At 53.3% G+C, this 27,293-nt stretch overlaps 1 protein-coding gene across 2 annotated transcripts in view; it reads right to left on the reverse strand.

Annotated features, from left to right (window-relative positions):
* PDE2A (phosphodiesterase 2A) overlaps positions 1-27,293 on the reverse strand; it is an 89,646-nt gene that overhangs the window by 31,500 nt on the left and 30,853 nt on the right. The window contains exon 2 of one of the 2 annotated variants that reach the window (XM_090265098.1): positions 19,617-19,678. The exons of the other annotated variant lie outside the window; for it this stretch is intronic. Coding sequence (XP_090121224.1) covers positions 19,617-19,678 — 62 coding nt within the window. The remainder of the gene's footprint in view (positions 1-19,616; positions 19,679-27,293) is intronic. 2 annotated transcript variants of the gene reach the window in all.

The raw sequence follows: 27,293 nt of genomic DNA on the forward strand, positions 1-27,293 counted from the left end.
GGGGGTGGGGAGGAGAAGTCAGCCTTGACTGCCTCAGCATTCCCATCCCAGGAATAGGCACCGTCCTTGGAGAGCTGGAAGAGAAACAAAAAGGTCCCTGCTTCTTACTCTATTAACTTAACCAGAGCCATGATGATCAAAGAGAAAGGTAATAGAACAGGGGATCCAGGGCCAAGGCAAGATCATGACTCATACTGTTCATTCAGCCATGCCCTCCCCACTAGCTCTTGGAAGTTTTTTTCTGATGTCTTCCTTGTGGATGGCTGGATCTGCATTCAAAAAGGAAAGTGATTATCTATGGAATGAAAGAGACATGGCTTGACCCTCATTCATGAGAAAATAATATGAGGTTGAGGGTCTTAGTGGACCACAATCTCAGCACAAGCCCCTAGTGTGATGGCTGGTAATTAATTAAAAGGCTGAAACTGCAGGCCATATTGATAAAGATCTGTTAACCTGAACAGAGAACATGACAGTTACCCTCTTTCTACAGTCTGATTAGACCATCCCCAGTGCACTGTGTCCCAGCTGAGGACAAGATGAGACTTAGAGTAAGGAGAGAATTGGAAGCCAAGTCCTTCATGTGACTAAGACTGAAGAACCTGGGGACGCTTAGCCTAAAGCAAAGTGAGCAGACCCAGGGGTCTCAGTCTTCGACTCTAATCTGTCAGGCTCTTTTAGGCAGGGGGGCTGGACTCGGTGACATGGGGACAGCCTGGAGACGCATAATATTTCAGAGGAGGGTGCCCTTGGCCCAATGAGATGAAGGGCCTTCCAGGAAAAGCCATGCCCCATAGGTAGAGACCATCAGGAGAGAGGGAGAGAATGAGCCCCACCCTCACCCCCAATGGGCTAACTGTCCATTTTTCAGAGAGGCTACAGAGAGGAGTCCAGACTTCAGCTCCAGATTTCACCCTTTCATCTTCTCGGCTTCAGTCCCCCTACCCCCCCATTCCTGCGTTCCCAGGAGCAGGGAGCAGTGGGCTTTCTCCCACATGCTCACTTGGTATCGCTCTCCCCGGCCCCCAGCCTCCCTTTGATCCTTCCCACTGCTCAAGGATGAAGACACATTTTGATCACAGAGATATGTCTCTGCCCTTGGACAACAGAAGCTGCTGCTTCCAAACAATGTAACTCCCAAATTGGATCAATTGTCCTTAGGCACTCCTTATCACAAGGCATACACGTTCAACAGCACACAGAACTGACTGCACAGCCATAGCCTTCACACCTTCACAGAAACACCCCAGCATGCCTCAGACACCCTCCCGTACACACACAGGCTCACATGGGTGCAGCTATTTCCTTACAAATTCACAGGGCTCAGTAACACCTGCTCACATCATATACATGTAGGCTATTGTCACCTTTAGAAGTCAGTTCTGCAGGCTAAAGAGGGGAGGAAGAGCTGATGCCTCATACGGTCCCAAAATAAAGTGCCAATCCTGGCTCCTCAGCCTGGGGCTCCCAAGGGAGAGTCCTAGAAGGTGGTGCTGGTTTAGGTCTGCTCTGGGGTGGAGACAGGGGGTGGACAAGCTGAGTGCTGAGGGGCCCTGCCCTGCAGTCTGCTATGAGTGTGCTGTGGAAATTGGAGGAGAGGGCCAAGGTTATGAAATAAGCCCTGGTGTAGGGGGAGAAATTTTTCAAGGCCACAGACTTAGAACCATTATGTATCTCCTTTGGACAGATGAGGAAACTGAGGCTCAAAGAGAGGCAATGCCCTATCTGTGGTCAAACGGCCAGTCAGGGCAGAGCCAAGTCCAGAACCCAAGTCTCTGGGTCTCCAGCCCTGTTTGGCTCCTGCTCTGCACCTGACCCCAAGTTTGCTCCCCAGGGGGCTTAGAGAGAATAATCTGTCCTTTGTTCGGATTGGTGGGCTCTTGGACCTGCCCTTTATTTGGATTGGGGGATGCTCTGACCTGTCCTTTACTGGAATTGGTGGGCGCTTGTCTGGCCTTTGTTCTGATTGGTCAGTTTTCTGTGACTCTTCAGGCTAAGGGCAGTGATGGAAGAATGGGATAGGAACCTAGGGGAGAGTTAGGGCAGCAGCAGGGAAGGGGAGTAACATCCAGCCACAGTTGGCTGGATGCAGACAGCCAGTGAAGCCTGGGGCTCTCTGCCTGTCATCCTTCTGTCTATGCCCCTCCTGGCCCTGCCATGCCTATCTTAAGAGTGGGAGGTGTTGGGCGCAAGAACCATAGCTGTGAAGGGTCACTTCACCCTTACCCTCCAAGAGGCTTGCTCAAATGCCACAACCTCCTCCTAGAACTTTCCACAGATCTCAAAGCAACATCACCTCACGGAATCAACTCAAGGAGGAAATAACTCAAATTCCAAAGCCTATGAGATGGGAGCTAGAGAGCAGAGCGGCTACCCCAGAGGAGGGAGGAGAGGATCAGTGGGGAGCAGCTGAGCATGGGAAGTGGGGAAATTCCCCAACGGAAGGCACAGGTGGGGAACTAACAGGGCTCAGGTTAAGGGCTAGAGCCCCAGTAATCTTAAAAGGAAGAGGAAAAGGAAAGTTTAGATAGACCCATACCTGCTGTCATGCATATCTACATGTGTCATACATATACATATCACCATGTGCACACCACTGCCCAAACACATACACACACCCTCATGCAAACATGAGTAAAAATGCAACCATATATGCAATGCACACACTAATTGACACGTAGGCATGCACACACAGCACACACAACCCAGGCTCAGGATGGGGTGAAGGAGGTCACGCTTCCTGCCTTCTAAGCTTTTTTGAACAAACATCAGTATAAATGTCAGCATAACAACCAGGCAATTTCCCAGGCCACAGGGGAGAATTTGTGGTGTGTGGAAACAAGCAGTGATTTCCAGTCCTGTCCCAAATGGACTACAGAAGCTCTGTGGGGCCTTAGCAGGCCCCTTTCCTCTTCTGATCCTCAGTTTCCTTGGTAAAAACGAGTCCTTCCAGCTCTGCAATATATAGTTGTATGGTTCTGTGTTTTAATTCAACACAGATAGGTGGATGGATAGATGGATGGATGGAGCCTTCCTGTTTTCCCCAGCTCCCTACCTGTATCTCTGTGGTTGGAGGCAGTGCCACTCAGTGCCATAGACAGTGCCACCCCTCACTTACTGGTCTTTCATCCCAGGTACTAAGAAGGGGAGACCCTTCTGTTCCAGAGGAGCCAGAGTTCCTCTGGAGCCAGCATTGGGGCTGGATCAGCATGTCTGCACTTGTTTGGGCAGAGGAGAGGGTCTGGACTAAATTACTTCTAATTCCTTAAAGCCTAAGATTATATGAAGCCAAAGACCTTGGCTTTATGCCTTCTAGTGCCACCAGAACAGGGACGAATGCCCTTCTTGTGGGTCAGTGTCACAGGCACAACCTGCTCTCCTGTTTGGTCTCCATGGGTTTCTATGTCTTTTCCCACCTCCATTCACACTACCTATTGCTCTCCCTGCTGTCTACAACCACCCCTCCCTCTCTGGAAGGAAGCCTCACAGTGCCCCTTATGGTAGCCTAGAAGAAAATCAAACATCAAAATATATCAAACTCAATAGTCAAGTATCTCCCAAGACTCAAGTTGTGTGTATACACACTGATTCTTCCACTCTGCTTATGCTAAGTTCCCTGTGTGGCCTGGGGGTGGGGGGGTGGAGCTCCTCTCTGGGCTTTGGTGTCCTCTTCTCTAAAGGAGGGGCGAGAGTCCTTCAAGATCCTCCAGGACCTTGGAGCCCCACTCCCTCTCTAATCCTCTCTTTGCCTCGAGCACTGTGTGTGTCTCTCTCAGACTCTGTCTCTACAGTCTCTCCGAAGACATCTCTCTCCTCCCCGTGTCTCCCTCAGGCGATGTCCATCTCTTTCACAGGCTGCTCTCATGTCTCATCTCCAAGGGTCTCAGTGAGTTTTCCCACCTCCAGATTTTCTCTCCTTTCATGGTTTCTCCTGCACACTCCCACCCGCACCCACTCCTGTCTTCCTGGCCAGTCCATGCCTGACCCAAGATGAGCACCCACAGAATGGGGGACCCCCCAAAGGCAGCCCTGTTGGGAGGAACCAGGAGTGCCAAGGCAGGTGCCATTTACACTCTTTTGCTTCCTGCCTCCTGTTCTGGTGGGCGATATACACAGTCTCTTATCTTCCCAGAGAACAGAGCCTTCAAAGGCAAAGCAGCAAATCCATCACTGCGCCCAGCATGGCCTGGCTCTAGCAACCCAGATGCTCCGTCAGGATGACTGGCAGAACTCAGAGGCCTCCTGGGGACCAGGCCAGAATAGTCCCCTTGGGCTGGGCTTCAGACTGCAGCCTGAGCCCGATCACCCCAAGCTTATTCTGTGACTCTCCCAGCCATTGCCGCATGCCTCACCCTGTAGACTTGGAGACTTTACAAGGAAGTGGGAGAGGGAGCAGCCCCTCCCCTCCCACCACCCACGTTTGCCACCTGCCCAAGGAGCTTGCTCACAGACATGGTGCCTTAAATACTCAGAGAAGACCTGCCCAGGAATACTAAGATCTTACAGCTCCAGATCTCTCCCCAACGAGGCTGAGCTGGACCAGCGGCAGGAGAAGAGAAGAGAGAGGCTTGGTGACCCTCAGAGACCGGATCTGAAGGAGCCAGAGGAGAGATCCAGGCCACAGCTGGACAAGCTCAAATGTCAGTGCCCTGCTCCCATGGCTTTGGGAATGGGGAGGCACCTTTCTCAGATGCCCACTGAGTATGAGCAGTGCCCACCAGTGGTTCTCAAACTTGAATGTGAATCTCCTGGGGGGCTTGTTACCATGCAGATTTCTGGGTCCCACCCCCAGAGTTTCTGATACAGTGGGCCTGGGAGAAGGCCAAGAATTTTCGTTTCCAAAACATTCTTAGATGACGCGGATGCTGCTGGCCCAGAGACCACAGTTTGAGACCCAGGGACAGGCACTATCTCTAATTCTAAACCCTGGGAGGTGCCTGTTTGACCATCCCAGTTTATAGGTGAGGAGGTTAAGGATCAGAGAGGAGGGACCTTGCCCAGGTGAGAATGCCCATTCTCTGGCAGCCAGCCCATGAGGGGTCTTTCAGGGGAAGGTCCCAAAGGAGGGGGCAAAAAGGGGAGAGTGAGATAAGATACTGAGGCCATTTGGTGGGACACTGCGGCCCCACTTGGGACCAGGGCATATGGAAGGGGCCACTTGGAGCTGAGGAGCCCAGCCCTAATGGAAGGGCTTGCCCTTCCCCTCCTTCCTCTCCTATCTTTCTCTTCCTCTCCTTCCTCCTTTATTTCCCCTCCCCTTTCCCCTTCCATCTCCCTCCTCCCACCCTTCGCAGACTCCAGCTTCAGTTGTTACTCCAACAGGGCCGCGTCTCCAGCCTCGGAGCCACACTGGAGACACGTGCACTGTAGAATACACCTGAGCCCAGTCCTGGCGCCGCACCCACCCTGGTGAGTGTCCCCCACCTCCCTAATGAGCTCGTCCCCTCCAGTAGTCACAACTAGTTCCTCCCAGGTCCCTCACCCTTTTTAAGCCAGTCTCAGTTTCTACTTTAGCTCTGGCCTCTTCCAAAATGCCCTCCTGGTTGCCTTAGGGCCCCCAGGGTCTCTCAAGGACTAAATCTGGGATGGGAAGGGGAAAGGAGCTGGGGAGGGAAGGAACTGTGTGAACACTCAGATCTTTGAAGGCCTGGGTTGCTGGAATCCCTCAGTCCCTGGCACAGGGCCTGGGGCCACGAAAGGACGGGGTAGGGGACCAGCTAGAGTGGGCAGAAGGAGGGAGGCAAGAGCTGGGTGTGGGGAGGGGGAAATGGCTCTGGTGGGCAGACCTCAGATCGAAGAGACCAGAACAGGCACAGCTGCCTCTCCACATGGCAGAGGCAATAGTGCCTCCATCCCCAATGCTCACATTCTCCTCCATGCCACTGTCCCCTCCTAAGGCACATCACCAGCAGTCCCCTCACCACTGCTGTCCCAGTCATTGTGGTCTCCTGATGCCTCTACTGTCCTAGACTCTTGGCCAGGGGTCCATGTGGACAGAGTTAGGCTGAGCAGGCAGTCACAAGGAGGCAGGGGTAAGCTTGCTGTGAATCAGTCATACCACAAAAGAGAAGCCTAAGCAGTAGGGAGTGGGGAGCTCCCTGCCCCTAAGAGAGTGCAAGGAAGGAGGCGGGGGTGTGTTGCCAGGCAATCTGTGCCCTGGGGAAAGGTCTTGGTGAGCTTGGCTCTCCCTGACTCTGTCCTGAGCTCTGTTTCTGTCTCAGTCTCCCTGGGTTCTCCATATCTGTCCCTCTTGCTGTCTGTTCTTCTGTGGTATGTCTCCCACTGCCTCACTGCTTGCTTCTATTACTGTATTTGGCTCTATCTTCAGGGCCTGGCCCATCCCAGGTGTTCCCCCAATCCCAGGATGGGGGACAGTATGAGAAATAGACTTCAACAGACAAGGACCAATCCAGAGGCAGAAGAACAGACAAGAGCGAAGACGGGACCCCAGGGACAAGGGCTGGGAAGTGTCATATGGCCAGGGTCATAGAGCCTCTGCAGCCCTAAGGGGAAGACCCTGCAGACAAGACCAGAGCAGGAAGGAGTGGGGTCCACCCTTTCCCTCTGTACTGGCTCCTGCCCTCCCCCACCTTCTCCCTGACCCTGCAGGAATGTGTGAGCACTTTTATTGTTCCTAAAAATAGCCCTCTGTATTAGGGGTTGGAGTGAGGAATCTTCTGGGCAGGGTTCATCTCAGCCATGCCCCTGCATTTGGCCTCCCATCCACTATGTCCCCTGGAGTGGAAGCCTCTTGAGTTGCCCCGAATCCCTACCTGTAGCCAAACGTAAATCTATATCCCTCTTTGCATAAGACTGTCATGGCTCCTGGGCCCCAGGAAAGGCTCTCAGCATCCAGGCCTTGTTGGGAGCTGTTTGTAGTTCCTTGTGACACCCATGATCCAGGCTCCTATGCTCTGGCCTCTTCCCAACTCTCCAACCTCACTCCCCCACCCACACCTCTTCATCCCTCCTACCTCCAGGCTTGGCTCCTCCATCTCCACCTCCTGCACCAGGATGTCCTTTCTTCTCCTTTCCTGCCCTTTCAGGCCTGGCCCTCATCTACTTGCTCTAATGCCCTGTCTCTGCTGTGCTGTTCTGCTCCCCTGGTCCTGCCCCCCAGCGTTGGTGTCCCCTGCGCTGTTCCTGGGCAGAACAGAAGGTTGTGAACCACAGGAGCCCTGAGCAGAGGTTGGAACTGAGGCACAGCCCCTCTCTAGGGAAGGGGACATTGGTGGAAGGACACTGCAGGCTCTGGGGCCCTGTACCCTGCCCTGAAACCTTGACCCCACTGGCCCCTCCATCGCCCCTCCCCAGCTTTGGTTTTCCTCCTTCGCACCCTAGGACTTGAACGTCTCTCAATTTCAGTCTCCAGAGGATAGCACATCCAGCCTCACCTCTGCCTTGCCTCCATTTCTTAGATGGGGGAACTGAGACACAGGGAGGGGAGGGGAGGGGTTCATGAACCCACTGGAAGCAGGCCACGGGCCTCGGCCATGCTGTGTCATTACGCAGGGTCCCCCTCCGCAGGGCTCCAAAGGCAGGGGCAGGCTCCTCACACAACTCACCACCCCACCCACCCCACCTGGGCAAGCAGCTTGGCATCCAAAGTTATTTGCCTTTGGAGGGCCCAGGAAGCCAGAGAACAAACATCCGGAGTCTCTGGAACTTCTCCCTTCTCTCTCCTCACCTCTCAAGGATCCGGGAGCCACCGAGCACACACACACACACACACACACACACACACACACACACACACATCCCAGGGCAGGGTGAACATGTGAGCCCAGGGTATCTCATGGGTCGCTGTGCCTGCGAACCTGTGGAGATTTTTTAGAAGCCCTAAAGATAGCCTAAAAAGATGATGATGCTCCCCAAATCCTATGTAAATTTTATCTTGGAAATGAAAATTAAAATCACTTTTGTATGACTTCTTTTGACTGCAAAATTCTGGATGCGCTCATTAACACCAATATACTCATCACAATCATCCTTTTCTCTCACTTCATGGGAGCACCTACTTTGTTGGTCACTTAAGCACATGTGTAGTCCATAAATCACGTCCTTAGGGGTCATTATGTGACCACAGCAGATTATGTCCCTTGAGTCAAGAGGAGAATGTCTGCGTGAAAGCGCATGTGTTTGCGATTCTGTAGGAGAATGTGTACAAGAGTGTAAATGTGTGAGCACCCGTGTCCACGTCTGTGCCTGAGCCATGTGCCTGCGCAAGGACTGTCACGCCTGTGTCTGTGTCTATGTGAGCCCAGGGGTGTGCAAAGAGTATGTGGCTGTCTGAGGGACTGTGAAGGCACCCATGGCTGGTTTTGACTCCAAGTGAGTGAATGAGTGTATGGCTGAGAGTGTCGCCATCCCTGCATGTGGGGAGTCTGATTCTCCTCCCCTGTGTACCCCCATCAACCTCTGCCAGACCTGGGCTCACATCCTTACCCTGCCACATGTCACTTGTGTGGCATTGGACAACTCTTTTAACCTTCCTGATGCTTTCTCCCAGCACTGCTGAGAAGATTGAACTGGAACCATACAAGTCCTGCCTAAGCTGGCTCCCAGCAGGAGACTAGGCCACCTCTGTGCAAGTTAGAAAGAGGTGACGCCAGCCCCTGGGTAAACGCAGCCCTGACGGGCAAGGACTGGCGGTGGGGGAAATGGGCTGGGTGTCAGTGCCACCCCACCTCTGTTGGAGCTCCTCTGCAAGGTACGACCTGTGAGGTTAGAAGCAGTGGCTCTGCAGGTGACCAAGAAACAGCAGCTCCCTTTCTTCCTGCCCCCACTCCAGCTGTGCAGCCTGGGACTGAAGGGTCTCTGACACTGGGACTGGGGTGAACATGTTCCAAATGAGGCTCTAAGAACACCCACCCCCTCTGAACTTCCCCCGAGGCTCTGTCCCTTCCACCCACCTTCCACCTCTGCCTCCCCGAAGCCCAAGAGAAGGCCCTCCGGAAGTCATGAGGGGGCCTTCCGGAAGTCAGGAGGAGGGCTGGGAAGACCTGGGATGCGAAGAGCAGCTAGCTGGCTGGAGGCTCGGGGACCCCCTCCTCCCTCAGCCCGAATCCCATCCTCAGACAGGAGGACTGCGACATAGAAAAGACCAGGGACCCCCCTGGGGGCACAAGTGAACCTGATCAGTCCACACTTCTGCCTCAGGACTTCTCTCTGTGGCTGGAGTTGGGGATATTCAAGCTTTGGATTCTGTGGGCTCCAAAATGAAGCCCAAGGGACTGGGTGGTGGTCCCAAGAAATAGGCAAATCCAGACCTGTGCCCCCAGCTTTTGGAATCCATCTCCACTCTCCGCACCTGGGCCAGATCCCCTACTAGTGTGATTAACCAAGTTATGAGGTTTCTTTCTTAAGTAAATTGCATCGGCCTAATTGAATGAGGCTGCAGGGGCCTGGGCTGGAGGCTGACACCAGCGAAGATGGCAGGAGCCTGGGAGGGGAAGGGATGGGAGCAAGTGGGGATGCACTGACCACGCTAAGCAGGAGACAAAGGGGTGTAGACATAGGATAATACAACATCCCTCATCCAATATGCCCTCCCAGCACACCCACTGGCATCCCCGTCACTCCAGGTGCCTGGCCAAGGGGTGTGAGGAATGGTGCTCCCCAAGAGACCACTGAACATTTGCCTAGTGCCAGGTATTGTTCATTTAAAAGCATGTAATCCTCCTAACAGCCCCATTTACTACTTGAGGGAATTGAGTCTCAAAGATAAAATGTTTTGCTGAATGTCAGAGCCAGACAGGGCTGTCTGACATCACAGCCCTTGCTCGAGCCGGTGCCCACAGCATCCCAATGACGTGCTCCCACCCTACCTCCAGGAAGCCTCCCCGGGGAGGCAGAGGAAGGAGGCCTCACTGCAGCCTGGACCCCATTTCTGTCCCTATCAGGCATTTCTCCTTGTCCACTCCATGCTAATCACCATGCTAATCAGCAGCTGAGGCTGGGGCAGATCCAACGTGGATCACATACACCCCCACCACCTACATCACACACATGACCCCTGTCACTCCCATACAATGTCCCACCCATCAACCCAGGACAACACACAGGGACATGATTACCGTCACCTTCACATGGCATGTCTCACATACTCAGTGATAAAGTCATTTCACAGTGTCCACAGTGTCACACATCACCGCTGGCACAGGGCCACACACAACAGGACAGCACTGTCACCCTTGCTCAGGGTGCCCGCCCTCAGTGTCACACACCATGTCCCCAGGGTCCACAGTGCCACCCTCACAGAGCAGCACCGCACAGCTCCACACTGGCTCTTTGCCGCACCTCCCCATCTCAGGGTTGGTCACTCAGGGCCTCTGACCTTAATAAAATCCACCTGTGGGGAAATGACATAATGTCTGGGGTGTACTTTAAAATACTTCTGCAAAGCAACCTATGAAATGAAAGAAAATATTCGCAAGCCATATATGTAATAGGAGGTTAATATTCAGAATATACTTCTTTTTTTTTTTTTTTTTTTTTACTGTGTGGTTGCCTCTCACTCGTGCCCCTAACTGGGGACCTGACGTGCAACCTAGTAATGTGCCCTGACTGGGAATCGAACCAGCGACACTTGGCTCGCAGGGAGAATATACTTCTAAAAGTCCTACAACTCAACCATAAAACAAACTGATTTAAAAATGGGCAAAAGACTTGAATAGATATTTCTCCAAAGAAGATACACAATGGGGAATAAAGCACATTGAAAAAATTGCTTAACATCACTAGTCATTAAGGAAATGCAAATAAAAACCATAATGAGGTGCCACCTCATACCCATTAGGATAACTACTATCAAAAATAAAAAACAAAAAACAAAACAGAAAATAACAGGTGTTGATGAGGATGTGGAGAAATTGGAACCCTTTTGGTGCACTACTGATGGGAATATAAAATGGTATAGCTGCTATGGGAAACAGTATGGTGTTCCTCAAAAATTAAAAATAAAATTACCATATGATCCAGCAATTCCACTTCTGGGTATACATCTAAAAGAATTGAAAGCATAATTTTGAAGAGATATTTGCACACCCATGCTCATAGCAGCATGATACACAATAGCCAAAAGGTGGGAGCAAACCTTGTGTTCATCAGTGAATGAACAGATAAACATGTGGTATATATATATATATATACACAGTAGGATATTATTAAGCCTCAAAAGAGAAGGAAATTCTGGCACAGGTGACAACATGGAAGAACCTTGAGGACATTATTGAAAGTAAAGAAAGCGAATCACAATAAGATAAATACTGTATGATTCTACTAATACGAGGAGCCTAGGGTAGTCAAATTCACAGACAGAAAGTAGAATGGTGGTTGCCAGGATCTGGAGGGAGGGGAGCTATTTAATGGGTGTAAGTTTTGTTTTGCAAAATGAAAATGTTCTGGAGATTGGCTGCACATCGGTATGAACTTACTTGATACTACTGAACCATGTGTATAAAAATGGTTAACATGGTAAATTTTATGTTATGTATAATTTACCACAATTAAACATTTTTTCAAGTTAATGGAAACAAGTCTTTATTAGGGAACTTTTAATATCAGAAAAATAAAACTCTTATGGAGAAAGAGAGGAAGAGAAACATCGATGTTCGAGAGAAACATTGATTGGTTGCCTCTTGCATGCATGGGACCAGGGATCAAACCTGTAACCCAAGCATGTGCCCTGACCAGGAATCAAACTGGCGACCTTACAGTTTGCGGGATGATGCCCAACCAACTGAGCCACACCGGTCTGGGCTTAAAATTTTTAAATAAAATACTTTAGAAAAGAAAAATGAAAAAAAAGGAGGAAGGAGGGATAGATGAACTAAATGTACCCAAATCTTGATAACTGTTAGATTTGGGTGTTGGGCATATGGCAAGTTTATTATATTATCCTTTCTATCATTGTGTGTTTAAAATAGTCCATAATAAAAATCTTACTCTCCTGCCCTGGCTGGGGTGGCTCAGAGGATTGAGCACCAGCCTGTGAACCAAAGGACCGCTGGTTTGATTCCCAGTCAGGGCACATGCCTGGGTTGCAGGCCAGGTCCCCAGTTGGGGGAATGTGAGAGGCAACCACACAGTGATGTTTCTCTCCCTCCCTTGTCCTCTCTCTAAAAATAAATAAATAAAAATTTTAAAAAATTTTACTTTCCTTTGACCTCACACCTGTTTCCAGTGTCCATGCCACTTCTCTGCATCCCTTCACAGCCAATGCTTCAAAGAGCTGACTATGATCTGTCTTTACCACCCTCTCACCATCTGCCCAGGCCATCTGGCCACTGGCCCCACCTTTTTTTTTTAATCCTTACCCGAGGATATGTTTATTGATTTTAGAGAGGAAGGAAGAGATATTGATGTGGAGAGAAACATTGATCGGTTGTTTCCTGCATGCGCCCCAACAGCAGACTGAACCCACAATCCTTTGGTGCACAGGATGATGCTCCAACCAACTGAGCCACTCGGCCAGGACTCTGAAATACTTCTTGTCAGACAGACTTGTACACATGGCCCAGTCCAGCACAACTTCCCCGTCTCACTGTGCAGCAGCACCCCTCTTCCCTTGAACCCCTCCCCTACCACACTCCTGGTCTCCTCTACCTCCCTGGCGGCTCCTTCTCTGTCTCTTTGCTGCTCCTCCTCTGTCTCTCTGCCACTCCTCCTCTGTCTCTTTGCTACTCTTCTGTCTCTTTGCCGCTCCTCCTGTCTCTCTGCCACTCCTCCTGTCTCTTTGCTGCTCCTCTTCTCTCTTTGCTGCTCCTCCTTTGTCTCTTTGCTGCTCCTTTATACACCCCTGGCCTAGATCATGGAGTAGGCGGGGCTTGGGGATGGGGGCTCAGTCCTCACCTCTCCCTAGGTCATCCCAGACAGATACATTGTTTAATAAACAAGCTATGACTGCCTATTCCCAAATATATCCCCAGCCTGGCCTCCACTGCCTATCAGACATCTTCACCTGGGTGTTGGACTTATATCCAAACAAAGTCTCTTTATTTCTGCCTCCTTGCTCTCTCCCATCCCACTACCACTGACCTTCCCCGAGTCTTCACCCATCTCAGTAACATCTTGGTTCTTCAAGTGAGAAACCTGGGAGCCATCCTCCATTCTCCCTCTGGCTTGTCCTCGCACTTATCAGCAAGTCCTGTCATTTCTGCCTTCCAAATATCTCCAGAGTTCATCAGTGTTTCTCCAACTCTTCTGCCATCCCCTTAGCCCAGGTACCACTGCTTGGGCTGCAGAAAGCTGCCAACTTGTGTGCCCGCCCCCTCTTAGCCCTTCCAACTTGTCCTGTACATGGACTCTACAGCCGGAACAGTCCTTCAAAATCATAAACTGAAGAGTGTGACTTCCCTGCTTGAACCCATTGGGGTCTTCCCAGGATGGTGTCATATACAGTGTCACGTGCTCACATATCACATTGTAACAACGTCATCACACAGAGCATCGCACATTCAGTGTCAGGCTCAGGGTCACACAGCATCACACACTGGTGTTTCACACACTTTGGATGTCACTCCATGTCACATTCTCAGCTGCACACTCAGCCTCACTATCTGCTTGGGGGCACACAGTCAGTCTCACAATTCAGTGCCAGACACTTGAACCACAAACTAAGCAGCACACCTGTTATTAGTGTCATTCATCCATGGTTATATACTTGATCCTCATGATGTGACACCCTCGGTATCACATACTTGGTATCACTCAGCATCACAGAGTCAGAGTCGCACAGTATCACAATGTCATACACTTGGTGGCACATCCACTGCCTCACACAGTCTTTGACAAGTGGTGTCACACACTTGATATCACTCAGTGTCTCACCCAGAGCCGCACTCAATGCCTCACCCCTCTACACTCAGTATCCCTTGATTGAGGTTACATATTTGATATCACGCATCACAAGCTCAGTGTCACACACTCAGAAGAACACCCAGTGCCCCACGGTCAGTGTCTCAGTGTCCCCTTGACACCATTCTGGATCCCACAAGTTCCCTTCTCCCCTACCCCACAAGGCAGTCGCCAGAGCTGCTGTCCCATGTCAAGGTTGTTTCCTGTTGTTGTGCTTGAAGTCCTCAGCCACTGCGTGTTCCTCCAAGGATTTCCTGTTGTCAGGGCTCCCGTCAGGCCTGGCCCAGCCTGGGATACACAGCCCAAGGCCCAGGAGCTGGCCAGCAGGAGCCCTGGGCCCCTCTGCCCCTCATTATGGCTGGACTCATGGGATTTCCCCCCTGTTCAGTCAACCTCTCCTAGCCTCAGCTTGTGCTTCTGTGGGCCTCGGCTTGTCTTGGTTCCACTGAAAGGGCCTCTGGGCCCTGCCCCACTCTCAGAGTGCCCAGGCCTATGCTGCCCAGGAGGGGCACCCCTGGGCAGCCTGGAAGAAGCTGACTACATCATCTGAATAGTTGGGGACAAGACCTTAGCTGGTCTAGAGGCTCAATCTGAAGCTGCTGGGAGCAAGAGGAGGGGAACAGACAGTGGACAGGGAATGACAAAGGGTTAGGGGGTTAGAGAGATAGGGAAGGCTTCCCAGAGGAAGGCAACTGAGAGCTGGAAATAAGAGAAAGAAGAAAGGGCACCCAGGTGGGGGCTCAGATGGGAACAAAAGCTTGGAGGCAGCAGCCAGGAAGAGCAGGGCTGAGGAGGATGAAGACAGGAACCTGAGAAAGGAGAAGCTTACGTTGCAGGATTTGGAGAGAAACCAGTTTCTCTTATCAGTTCGCTCCTTTCCTCCAAACCAGCATTCAGTTTCTGACTCCAAGCAGGAGCCTCAGGGCACTCCCTTCCTGCCCTGCCTTTGGGGCCCCACAGATTGCCCCCAACAGCTGCCAAGCCCCTTCACCTCCTGCCCCAGGTCATCCCGCAGGAAGGACACGCAGAGGCCAGCACACGCTCCCCACACGGCCTGAGATAAATATTTCCCGAGAAACGGAACTTGTTCCCTCTGTGTTTACAGCCAAGGGCCAGGCAGGGTGGTGGGGGAGGGGCCAGTCAGAGGAATCTTGTCCTGGGCCCAAAGCATCTAGTCCAGCACTGCCTCAGACGTGCTGTGTACCTGTGAGCCAGTCCCTAGCTCTCTCTGAGCCTCCATTCCAAGCCCTCAACAGGCTGCACTTCCCTGGGCCTTGGCCTGCCCACAAGCCTCTCCCCGTCTCAGTTTGTGGCTCCTCTGGGTATAAATCTCTGGTGCTGATGCCTACTGTTCAGACTAGGCTTCTTTGATGACAGGGCCTGTGTCTGCCCATCTCTTCCCTTTCTTCAGTTAGCCAGGGATATAACAGATGGATGGACAGCCAGACAGAGAGACAGGCTAGAGTGGCAGCTGAGACCGCCTCCCTGGCCCCAAGTCCCTGCACACCCCAGGCCTGTGCAGCCCAACAAGTGAGCACAGACAGATGACAGAGCCTCAGGGGCCCTATGGGTGCCAGATGCTGTGCTGAGTTGTTGACAGCAGCTCCCTTGGGGCCATGGGGCATCATTGAAGCCACTTGCTGAATCCAGGAGGAAGCTGGCGCATCTGCCAGTTAGAAGCACTCACTCAAGACTTTGAAATACAGACCTGAAAAGTCCTGCATACAGTAGCCCTTCCAGACTCACCACAAAGTTCCCTGCTTGGGGCCCCACTGACATGTTGGCCCTTCTCCCAGAGATCCAGTACAGCCTGTGCGCCCTGGCACAAGCTGCTCCCTCACCTGCCTTTCTCCACCACCTGGGCTCCCGGCCCTACCTGTCACTATCTCACCATGCTGGGCCCACTTATTCACCATCGGTGACCTCAGCCTCAGCCCAGAATCTGAGACCAAGTGGTTCTTAGCCCAGGACGCAGAGCAGAGAGGTGTTTAGAGCTGGGTCCTCAACACCAAACCAGCCTCCTGCAGCCCCTTCTAGGGCTGAGTCCTTTTTCCAGACTCCCCTCTCTGCTACTCCCAGTCCTGTTGCCCTCAGGTGTCCTCTTAGAAGCTGACCACATAGACCTGTCTGATGGTCCAGCTGATCTCTGGCCTCATTAGTCAGCGGCCTTGACCCTCCCCATCCTTCAAAGTTCTGAGGCTTCCTCTACCAGCAAGTCTCCAAGACTGCCACCAATCCAGCAATTGCCCCTTCCTGGGAACTACTCCACCTCCCTCACAGTCATTCTCATTCAATCAAGAAACATTTATTAAGCATCTACTACGTACCAGGCTTACCCCAGGCCCCACATGGGCCCAGCAGAGACAAAGGAGACAGCCTTGGTTCCTACCACCCAGCTGTTTATAACTGCATGGGAAAGGATATATAACCACATAGGGTAACAAGTTACCTGATTATAAGTTCGGGGAAGCTTGGGTGCTATGAGTGCCCAGGAAAGAGGGGAGACTGATTTGACCTGAGGTGGGGACAGCAATCAGAGAGGACTTCACAAAGGAGGGGACATCTAATCTGGAGTTTGAAAAGGGATTAGTTGAGGGAAAAAAGGGGGAATGTCATTTGAAAAGGGATTAGTTGAGGGAAAAAAAGGGGGAATGTCACTGCAGAGAGAAGGGTCAGAGCGAGCAAATGCAGCGAGGCCAAGGAGAGCTGACGTTCCAGGGAGTGAGTGCTGCCATGGCTGGGGCTCAGGGGTAAATGTGAGGGGCCCCAGTGGGCAGGGCTGGCAATGCTGTGCCAAGGTGCATGGCCTTGATTTATCCCATGGGCAGCCATACACGAGCCAGTGCTGGGCAGAGCATTCAGGTGCTTACTGGGGATGCCTGTGCCCTTGTCTGTGTCTGCCTCTCCTCCAGTGAGGGCTCCCAAGCCCCCATCTGGGCCCTGAGAGCCAACACGAAGAGGGCATGGACCCAGTGGGCTCAGCGCACTGCACGAACTGCCTCAGTGCTGACATTCAGAGGGAGCAATGACCCTGGCCCCAGAGGAGGATTCCAGGTTGAATCGGAAGAGCCCCACCCCCAGGCTTGCTTGCTGGCTGGCACAGGGGTCAGGAAGCCATTTCTGTGGGTGTGCTGAACAGACCACTGCTAGGTGGGGGTGGGTGTTGGCAGCCCTACTCTCCCAGCTATCATGCCTCTGGTGCTCAGAGAATGTGTAGTGCCCATAGAACCTTCATGCAGCGCTGCGCAGCCCTGCAGTGCATCCTGGCTCACAGGTCACAGCCTAGTCCTTGCTCCAAGGAGCTTACCCTGGAGGGAAGCAGGGAGGGTGCCAGCTCCCCCCAAGAACTTGCTGTGGGCCAGAAGCTTCACACATACTGTCTTTGTGACTTCTCCCCACAGCTCTTCTGTGATTATATCTAATAAGTGATTATGTCCAACAATGATGGAGCTTCTTATCCCCTTGACAGCTGAGGAAGCTGATGCTCAGGCTGGTTAAGGGACTGGCCCAAGGTTACACAGCTAGGGAGTGGTGAAACTGAGACTTGAACTCATGGCCATGCGACCCCATGGTCTCTCCACTAAATGAAGCTGTCTTGTCTCTTCAGCCTCCACCTTGGCAGGAGAACTCTTCATCATCTCCCCATCCCTCTTCCCTCTTTCCCTCTGTCCCTATAGTCTGAGCAATACCCTAGAGTCCCTACCTTCTCTAGTCCTGTCCTTTCTATGTCAAGGAGTCCCCAAGGGTGGCAACCTGTCTCTCTCAGCAGGACTGAGCATGGGTCTGGCACTCAGGATGGGGTACTAACTGAACCCAAAAATAGAGTAGGCTCTGCCAGGAGGCCAGACAGACACCTGCCACCTTCTGGGTGGGTATGGAGTTGGGCGGGGGCAGGACAGAGCTGAGCCCGGAGGGCCTCATAGATTAAGATCCTTGGTCTGAAGAGAATGAGGCAGCGGGACCCAGACAAAGGAAAGGTGGAGAGAGAACAGAGACTGGCCCAGGGAGGCCCCTGGCAAATGTAGAGCGTGGCAGGGCTGAGAAGGAGGGGCCGGATTTGAACTTGCAGGGAGCAGGGCCGAGGGCCTAGGCAACGGCGGCTGTACATAGAGCATAAACAAGGAGCCTGGGTCTGGCTCCTTCTCTCAGGGCCCAGCTCCCATTGCCCAGGAGGGTCTCAGCTTCCCCAAAGCCCCCGCCTTTCATGGCCTCCTGGGAGACTGACAAATACAGTCTTTCCTGGCCAGTGGATGTGGCTGCTGAGACACTGCTGGCTCCTAGGAATGCCATCTGTCCCATCTCTGGGGGGAGCTCCGTCCCACAGGGACTGCCATGGCCATGAATAAATTAATGACTTTCCAGCCACACACCAACCCCCTGCGACCCCAGCTCCCAGATGCAGGGACATTCTTAGGGCTTGGCCCCACATCCCAGCAGTGAGCCCCTACTGCCCTGCCCCACTGCCCCATGCCCCAAGCCCTGTGCGGGCATCTTCTTTCCCACTCTTGCTGGAGGGCCTGGAGACAATGAGTGGGGGTTGGGCATGAGACACATCTAGGCTCTACTCCCAGTTCTGCCTGTACTCACTCACTGTGACCCCAGTAGGCCTAAGTTCCCCAAAATGTGAAAGAATAGCAGGCCCCACTCATAGGGAGGTTGTGAGGATTAAACAGGGATGTAGGTCTAAAGCTCCTGGCACAGGGGAGGGGCTGATAGAGCAGGAGCCTCCCCTTTCTCTCAGCCTGGCCTGGGCACAAGAGTGGCCTCATGCTGGTCTTGCTGCTTGGTCCGTTTTATACACACCCCTCCTCCATGCCTGTCTTCACCACCCCAGCCCACCTAACTTCTGCCACTCAAGGCTCTTTTGAGCACTGAAGATTCCTAAGAGGAGGCCCAAAGGCATGGTCAGGGGATGGGGATGGCAGCCCTCATTTCAAGGGAAATGCATTCACTGAGACTCAGAAATGAAAAAAAGCACAATCCCAGCATCACAGAGCTCACAGTTCAGAGGGGAAGCCATAGATTCACAGAGTGGAGAAAACAGGGCGCTAATGGCACAGACAGCAGAATGCCAGAGCATCTGACTGCCCGGGCAGGAGAGCTCAGAGGAGGGAGTGTGGGGCAGAGAAGGCTTCCTGGAGGAGGGGAGGCTAGAGCTGAGCCCAGAAGGATTGGGGGAGCTGAGGCAGGAAAAGGACAGCAAGAGTGGTTCTGGGGAGGCAGGAATGGGTGAAAGGGGGTCTGTGGCCTGGTTGGGGCTGCAGAGGAAGCAAGGGGATGGGTAACATGGTGAATTTTTGAGCAGAAAAGTGACAAGCTCAGGTTTGTGTGTTCGGAAGATCCTTCTGGCAGCGACATGGAGATTGGGGGCATCTGAAAGCAGACAGCAGTGAGCTGTTCAGGGGGAAGATGATGAGCCCCAGACCAGAGCAGGCATTGGGGATGGAGAGGAGGAGACACATTCACAAAATACTTAGGCAGAGAATCCACGGGGAAATTGTTGGATAAGGGTGGGGAGGATGAGGGAGGAGTCTCAAATGATTTGCAGGTGGCCTGAGCCAATCCTCAGTGGGAGGAAATCACAGGCAGGAATAGGGTGGGGTTGGTGGTCTTGGTGTGGAGTGACCCTGGACTCAAAGGGGTGGGGCTTGGATTCAGCTCCAGCCTCCCAGTTCTCCCAGGGGTGGGGGCAATGCTCAGACTGACCCCCAGCCTGTGCCCCCCGAGCTCACCCATTCCTCCCTCTGCTGAGCTCTCACCTCCAGTCGAGCGTCTCTACTTCCTGGGGGCACTGGCTCCTGTGCAAGGAGGTCCTGGTTGGCTGCAGAGACAAAAAGGCCAGAGGCTCAGGCCTGCCAGTCCTTCTTCTCATCCTGTTCCCCCACCCAGGCCCCAGCAGACCTTGGGCTTCTTTTCCATAGGTGGCCTTGTCCAGGGAGCCTAGCCTGATTGTACCCTGCTCTCTCTCCACACCCCCTTCCTGCTCCCTGTTTCCCTGGGCACCTCTAACTCTGGCATATTCTCTGCCCCTCAACTCTGAGAAGAGGGCCCAGCTCCTCCCTTCAGCCAGGGGCCCCCCAGAAGTGGAATCTACCACATTTTTGCCCCTTCTGAGGACCCTCCAGTTCTGCTTCTCTCCAGGGAACTTCATAGCCCTCTCTAAGCCTCAGGTTCCCCATCTATGAAAGGGGATTTGTAGTATCCAGCTCACATAGTTGCTGGGCTGGGCTCCCAGCTAGGACTACTGTGAATCCTAAATGTATGTAATTATATATGTGAGCCTGCAACCCAGCCTGGCACCCAGTTGTCTAGGCTCCAAATGGACCCCCCACCTTCACCCCCCACAACCTGTGCCCCATCAGCACCCCTTCCACAGCTCCTCCAATGCTGGTGGACACACCAAGGACTGCTTGCCTGATCTCCAGGGCACCACCAGCCAGGTGGCATCCAGAGACCCCAGTCTCTCTGAGAAGCACAGCCCTGGGGCCGGCTGCCCTCCCCACCCCCACCTGACGAGCATACTCAGGCATGGGACAGACACAGGCAGCGGGATATTCTGAGCCTGGCTTCGTTCCCGTCAGCTGCTGGCCGCCATGCCAGCCTGGAGCGGGCGCAGGGGCTGATTTGATTTGGCAGCCTCGGAAGCGTGTGGTAGGGACAGGGAAGGGGAGGGAGGATGAGACACCCATCCCCGCTAGGAAATAAACAGCCTCAGGCACTCAGCAAGCTGGGAGGAGGGCACAGTCTGGCATGGGGAGCTCTGGATTCCCTGCCTGGCGCCCCCCTCTTCTCACCCAGGCCCTGGATGCCTGCCCATGACTGCTGGAATCTATGACTCTCCTTGGGTCACAGGGGTGACAATAGCTTCACCTGGTGTGTGGATCTTGTGGTGTGGCTGTGGCAGGGTGTCTGGTGATCACACAGGTCCTTGTGTCCTGTGGGGGTCTGCCTGTTCAACCATGCCTGCAGCTGGGCCTGAGCATAGCCCAGGATGATGGAGGTCCGCGTGCACAACAGTGGTCTAGATAGAGCCATCTCCCAGGCCAATTGTGGCCACATATCTGGGTCTCTATGGGGGACTAACTTGAGGCCAGGACGTGACAGGGTCACCCATTGCTTGAGTCCACTGTAGGGCTCAGTGTGCACAGCCCTGACCTGTCCTTTCCCTCTATGCGATGACCCTAGTAACCCAGCCATGTCCGGCAGAGGAAGTGACGAGGGCTGAGATAAGCGCCGGACCCCAGAGTCCATCCTTTTGCTCACAAGCCTGAGCCTTCTTTCCATGCAGCCTCTGATGGTCCACTCACTGGTCTGCCTGGGACAGCCCCCGCCCGTTCCCTGAGAGGGAGCAGCTAGTTTCACTTCATTCTCCAAATGCCCCTCACCATCTGGTTCCCTGTATCTGCCTTCAAGCGTGGGGAAGGTAGACAGGCTGAGAGGAGCCTCAGCTAGGTTTTCAGAGCTCCTCCACACCCCACTCCTGCCCACCCCCTCAGTAAGAGCCCACCAGCTCACCCCGCCCAGAGGCCCGAGGTACCTACACCACCTTGGGGACCTGGCTCCATACCCTCTAGTTAGAGAACTGCTGCTGGGGGGCCAGGGGTTCTGATTCTCTGACCTCGGGGGTGGGGACAGACCCTGGTCCCAAGGGGCCCACAGGCCAGGGCTGTGCCCCAGATACCAGCCAGGAGGTCAGGGTAGGGTGGAGCCTGCTTTGGGGAAGACGCAATGTCTCATCTGTCACCGCCTCCCCATTGTCCCACTATCCTCTGGGGACCTCAGGGCTCTCCCCACCCAGCTACAGGAAGCTGAGCCCCTCCTGGAGACAGAAGGAGGGAACACTGAAGGAGGGGCTCTAAGACTAGGGGAGACTCAGCCGTGCCCTTGGGGTCACAGAGCTGGGACTTAGACTCAGAAAACTCAGTTGTCACAAAAGGTCTAGTAGAATAAAGACAGACTGCAGAGAGGTCCTGGGGGACCTCTTGGAGAAGGTGTGTGGTACCTCAAAGGAAGAGAAAACTAGATTCCAGGACAACCTCCTAACTATGAGATAGAGATTTTCACCTGGGACTTGTGTGTACTCATGTATGTGCTTGTATCTGTCCATGTGTGCATGGGTACATATCCCAGTCATGGGATCCTGAGCTCTGGTGTGTGTCCCATGGCCGGTCTGCCCAAGGTAGGGGTCAGCCAGACAGCAGGCACAGTGACAGAGCACCATCTGGGCAAAGGAGAGGAAGGCAGGACAGCTCAGGGCTGAGGAGAGAAGTCTGTTGGGTTGGTCATAACACAGCCCTCAGACCCGAGACGCCCGACTCCAAGGGCAGTGTGCTCTGTGACCCAGACCCTCCCACAGCTTGCTGCTCGACTTCCCCTCTGGGGACTGTGGCTCTCTGAGCTACCCTCCCCATCTGAAGATTAAAAGATCAGACTGGATGACCTCCTAGGGCCCTTCCAAGTCTAACGACCTTTGGAGAGAGACCAACACACAAAGAACAGCTAGAGATGGAGACTCTATACAGGGTGGGCAGGAGCCTGAGTGAGGCGGAGATGCGAGTGAGGATGGGATAGCAGGAAGGGGACAGTGGCCTGGGGGAGAGAGGAAAACCCTGGGAGGCCCACTATGGGTTGGGCAGCTGGGGAGGGGCTCCCTGCTGGGGACCCTAACCTCAGGGCCAGAACAGGAGGTGGTAGACAATGGAGGCTTGTGGATGACAGGGAGCAGCTGTCACCACCCCATCTGCCATCTGGCCTCTGGGAGGAGAAAGATGGAGGGGTGACAGGCAAGGGCTCTGCCCCCCTAACCCGCCTCCCTCTTTGCTCTCCAGGTGTTTCAGAGGAAAGTGGGTAGCCCCCAGGGCTGGGAATCAGGAAGCCAGGTTTCAGGTCCTGTTGTGCTGTGCGACTTGGGGCTGGCCTCTGTCACCTGATCAGCACAGCAGCTGGTGGCGCTGGGCTTCTGAGGTACCCAGCCGGCCAGGCTCTCTGGAGGGCTGAGGTCCTTCTCTCTAGCCTAGATGCTTCCTCCTGACTCTGGTGTGGGTAGTGAGGCATGTGCACAACTCAAAAGGCAGGAAGCTGCTGGACAGATGGGCTGGCCTGTGCCTGGCAGGCCCGTACCATGGGGAAGTACCCATCGGTCATCAGCTCTCCAGGCATCCTGGCCTGGGATGCCCCCTTCCTTAAGCCTTTCCCATAGCCACCCCCAGGGCAAAAGCAAGGTTCTCTCAAGGGGTGCTATGGGTGACTGGCCAGTGCCCACACTGCCCCTCTGGCTGCCCTGGCCTCTGCCCTAGTCAGAGGCCCTCACAGACAGAGGTTTGTGTGTTTCCGAGTCTGTGTCCAGGAAGTGTTCATGTCCTGTTTTCCCCCTCAGGCCAGGCTGCCAGGGAGGCGGGGTAAGCAGGCCTCTCTTTCCTCCACTGCTGACTTTTCGGCCCAGAGACTTTAGGGACTAGGAGGCAAAGGTACTCCTCTCTCTGCCATAGTCTGAGATGGTAGAGGGGTGGAGGCCAGGGGATGAAGGAAATGACCTCTTATCCTGAAAGCTTAGGGAGTGGCAGGTCTCACACATGAGTACACACACCAAGTCTGTTGTGCCAAAAGAAAGCCTATGTCACCCAGGTTAGGAGAGTCTTGTTTTCCCCCTAATGCAAGCCCAGCCCTCCCCCTTGGGGGGCCACCTGCCACCCCAAGTTATCAGTCTCCGTTGCTTCTTGTTCTGTTTTAATAACTGAACGTCAACATTAACACGGCAGGTGGTTGCAGCTCTTCCCAGTAACCCCATTTAGAATCATTGAATCATCAAATCCTAGAATCCTAGAATGTCTGCATCTTCGGCATCTTAAAGTCACAGAATGTTGGAACCACACAACCACGCCTTCACACAGCCCTGGCTGGGAGCTGAGAGTCATGGACAGCTAGAACTCCACAGACTGACAATGCTAGATTCTGTCATCTATCCCTAGACTCATAAACTCCCTGGAGAAACTGACCCCAACTTCCTCCTGTTATAGCTGAGAAAAGGCAGCCCAGAAAATGGCCTTGTGCAGGATTATCAGAGTGGGAGCCAAGCAGGGCCCAGCCCTGACATTGCTAGATGGGACCTTAACATTTTGGTGTTCCGGAAACTGCAGAACTCATCTGAAAGTTACCCTCAGCTCCTGCAACTCCTTTGCCCTTCCCCCTCTCTTAGCTCTGTACCTAGCCCCCCAAAATAAAGGCAACCATAGACGGGAAGCTCAAGGGGCCAACTCCCTCAGGGTGGAGGACAGGAAAAGCCACCAGCCAGAGGGCAGGCTCCCCAGAGGAGGTACCCTGAACACAAGACCAAAAGGTCCTAGACCCCCTAGGGTCTAGCCGCACCAGAGGCAGAGATTCTAGAGGGCTAGATCCAAAGTGGAGGGAAGCAGCTGAGGCTTACAAGTGATTTTAGAACTACCACGCATGTTTAGCATTTTCATAAATTTACATTTTAGCTCATTTTGGGATGTATGCATACATTTTTGGATTTGAATTTTATTAACTATTACATTTCGCAGATTGTTTTAATTTTTGAATTCTGAACAGTCTTTGCCCAGGGCAGACCTGAGTCACCATGCTATAGTGCAAGATGCAGCAGGCGGAGTACGGTCCAGGTCTCCTGGTCTCCACTTAGCCTCAACGCTCCTGACATGCGAGGCCTTTCTGAGCCTTTTCGGTCCTTAGAGAGCCCTGACATGGGCCCAGGCATCTGCCCTCAATCCCTGTCCTCCCTCACCAGATACCAGGGGCAAAACTCTCTCTCTCCCTTCACCTCTACAGCTGACCAGCTCCTTCCCCCTCTCACCCCCTCTCTGCTCCCCTCCATCCTTGACTTTTCTTGACTCAGCCTCATCACCCATTGTCTGGACTGGCTCCACGCAGGCAGCCCAGGCTCCCCCCTCACTCCTTCTATGCGTTCTCCACCCATGGCCCAGGGGGCTCCCTAACACACAGCTCTGGGCCATCTCTGCTCAGCTTTCAACTCTTCGCCCAGTGCCCGGTTCCCTCTGGGATAAGTCCAAATTCATTGGCATGGCTTATGAGCCTTGCACAATTTGGCCCCCCTGCCAGCCTCATCAGCCTCCTCCTCCCCTGATGCCTCACCACACCCCCGTCCCCAGCCCCACTGACTCAGCCACCCTGGAGGTCCGGGTGCAGCTTCACAGAACTGCGGACCACGCTTCCTCTCTCTGTCTGTCACTAGCAAGTCTTCGCATCAGCCATTCTCTCCTTCTCTCTGTCCAGAACTTTCTCCTGGCTCTTCCTGAGTTCTCAATTTAGATATGTTTCCTCCTGGAAAATCCCCAACTTGCCACTCCCTCTCACTTTGGGCTGAATTTTAGAGCCCTGGCTCTATCCCACCATGGCCCCATGGTTTCTCTCCAGCATTGCCCTCAACACACAATCTACCGGCATCAGTCTTTGTCTGTGCTCCCTCTCCCTCCCACCACTTACCTGTCCACTGTCAGCCTGGCACCTACGTCCATCTACCTGCTACAGGACAAATGCATTGTTACTTAGATTTGGGGTAATGTGTGACAGAACTTCAAGACCCACACGATGCTCATCTCTACCTACCCTCTTGTGTTTGAGCACATAGTAGGTGCTCACTTAATGTCAACCTATGAAGGCCTGGCAGTACACAGTATGTAGCATGGACAGGCAGGACTGGGGTGCTCAGAGAAAGAGAGAGTCCCTGGGTTGGGCTAGAGACTTCCTGGAGGAAGCAGCTGTGAGGATCCTCCCCATGTGTCAGTTCTATGGCAGAAATTGAGGACAGGCTACAGGAAGTCCTCAGCCCAGTCCTAGGGGCATCAGAGCAAACCACCAGAGAGAGGCACCAGAGTTTGCAATGAGGGAGATTCAGCGGTCAGGGCCCAGGACAGGGCCATGGGAGGAGCTGGCAGTGCATTTAGAGAAGGCTTCCTGGAGGAGGAGCTACTTTTGGCTGTTTGGGGGCAGGCAAAGAAATGGAGATGAATCAGGTTAAAGAAAGTGGAGAGAGACAGAAATATGGAAGAGAAAGTTCTGTCCCTTTTAGTCTTCCTTTATCCCTGATAGAAAAGGGAAGTGGAGGCGGATGAGCAGGAGGAGCAAAGAAGGCCAAGGCGGAATGGAGATAACATCAATGCCAACACCAGGGCCAGGGTGGGTATGGATGGCTGCGGCTGGCTGGCAGGGAGCAGGTCCCCAGCTGTGGCTGGGAAACATTTCCTGTCTCCTAGCCAGAGGGGTCATTAATAATCATTTATCCACCACAGGCGGTACAGAGGCCAGCCAGGGAGCAGCATGGTGCTGGGGCCAGAGCCCAGCCTGGTGGCCAGGAGAGCTATATTCTGGGACCAGCCCTGCCACCTTGCTGTGAAACCTGGACAAGTCACCTGACTTCTCTTGGTCTCTGGAAATGCTGGTAAAAGGAGGTTCCAAAGAGGAAGCTGCTTAAAGTCCCCTGCTCGCCACTCTGTGCCTCAGTTTCCCTAGATAGCGTTGGGCTACCAACCCTAGAGAGGGTTATGACATCTAATGATCGATATGAGCATCTGGGGTATGGAAAGCCCTGCTCAGGACACATGGATGAGCAGTCCCCACCCAGCATCTGAAAATGGAGCCTCAGGGAACCAGGTGCACATCAGGCTGGGGGAAACATAGAAGGGAGGGCCATCTGCCCAGGGCCCAGGGGCTGACAGGGCTTCTCACACACAGAAGGTGGGAAGCCTACTTGGTCACTGCTATGACTAGCACTTAAAACTGTGCCTGCCTGGCACACAGAAGGTGCTCAATAAATGCTTTCAGACAACTGAATGAGTTGATCTGTTAAAATGGGAAAGAACTACCTAAAAAATGACAATGATGATTATTCTTGCCAAAGACAATGGGTTGGCCAAAAAGCTTGGATGTGAGGCCCAGGGATAGCCATCCAAAGTCATACAACATTGCATGGAAAGAATCAGCTGCCTCAAGATCCCTTTTCCCAGTTGGGCCAGAATCTTCCTCAGCCTCAGACCACATTTCTCTGTTCACCCAACACCCCATTCAAGGCCCAGTTCAAGTCACTCACTTCAGAAAACGTGTGGAATGTGATGCTGAGGCATCGGCTCCTAGCCCCTGCCCCTAAATAACTCTGATAGTCCCTGTGCCTTCCAACCAATAGGAGTCCTGGCCTTTCGTGCTCTCCAATACCTGTTGGTAGGCTACCCAATAATGCTTCCTCATAGTTTTCTCTGGAGGGTATGACCTAGATCTGCCTACTGATGAAAACTCCCCCATCAGACTAGGGTGTCCCTAAAGGTATGTCCAGGTCTTCTTTTTCAGATAAGTGTCTCTGTGAGGACAGGGACTATTTCCATCATCAGGTGTGGGATCAACAAAAGTATGCACATTACACATGATCGCACATATGACCATCCTTGGGA

This window comes from Furipterus horrens, unplaced genomic scaffold (genome assembly GCF_987537825.1).
Source record: "Furipterus horrens unplaced genomic scaffold, mFurHor1.1.pri manual_scaffold_2, whole genome shotgun sequence".
Lineage (NCBI taxonomy): Eukaryota > Metazoa > Chordata > Mammalia > Chiroptera > Furipteridae > Furipterus > Furipterus horrens.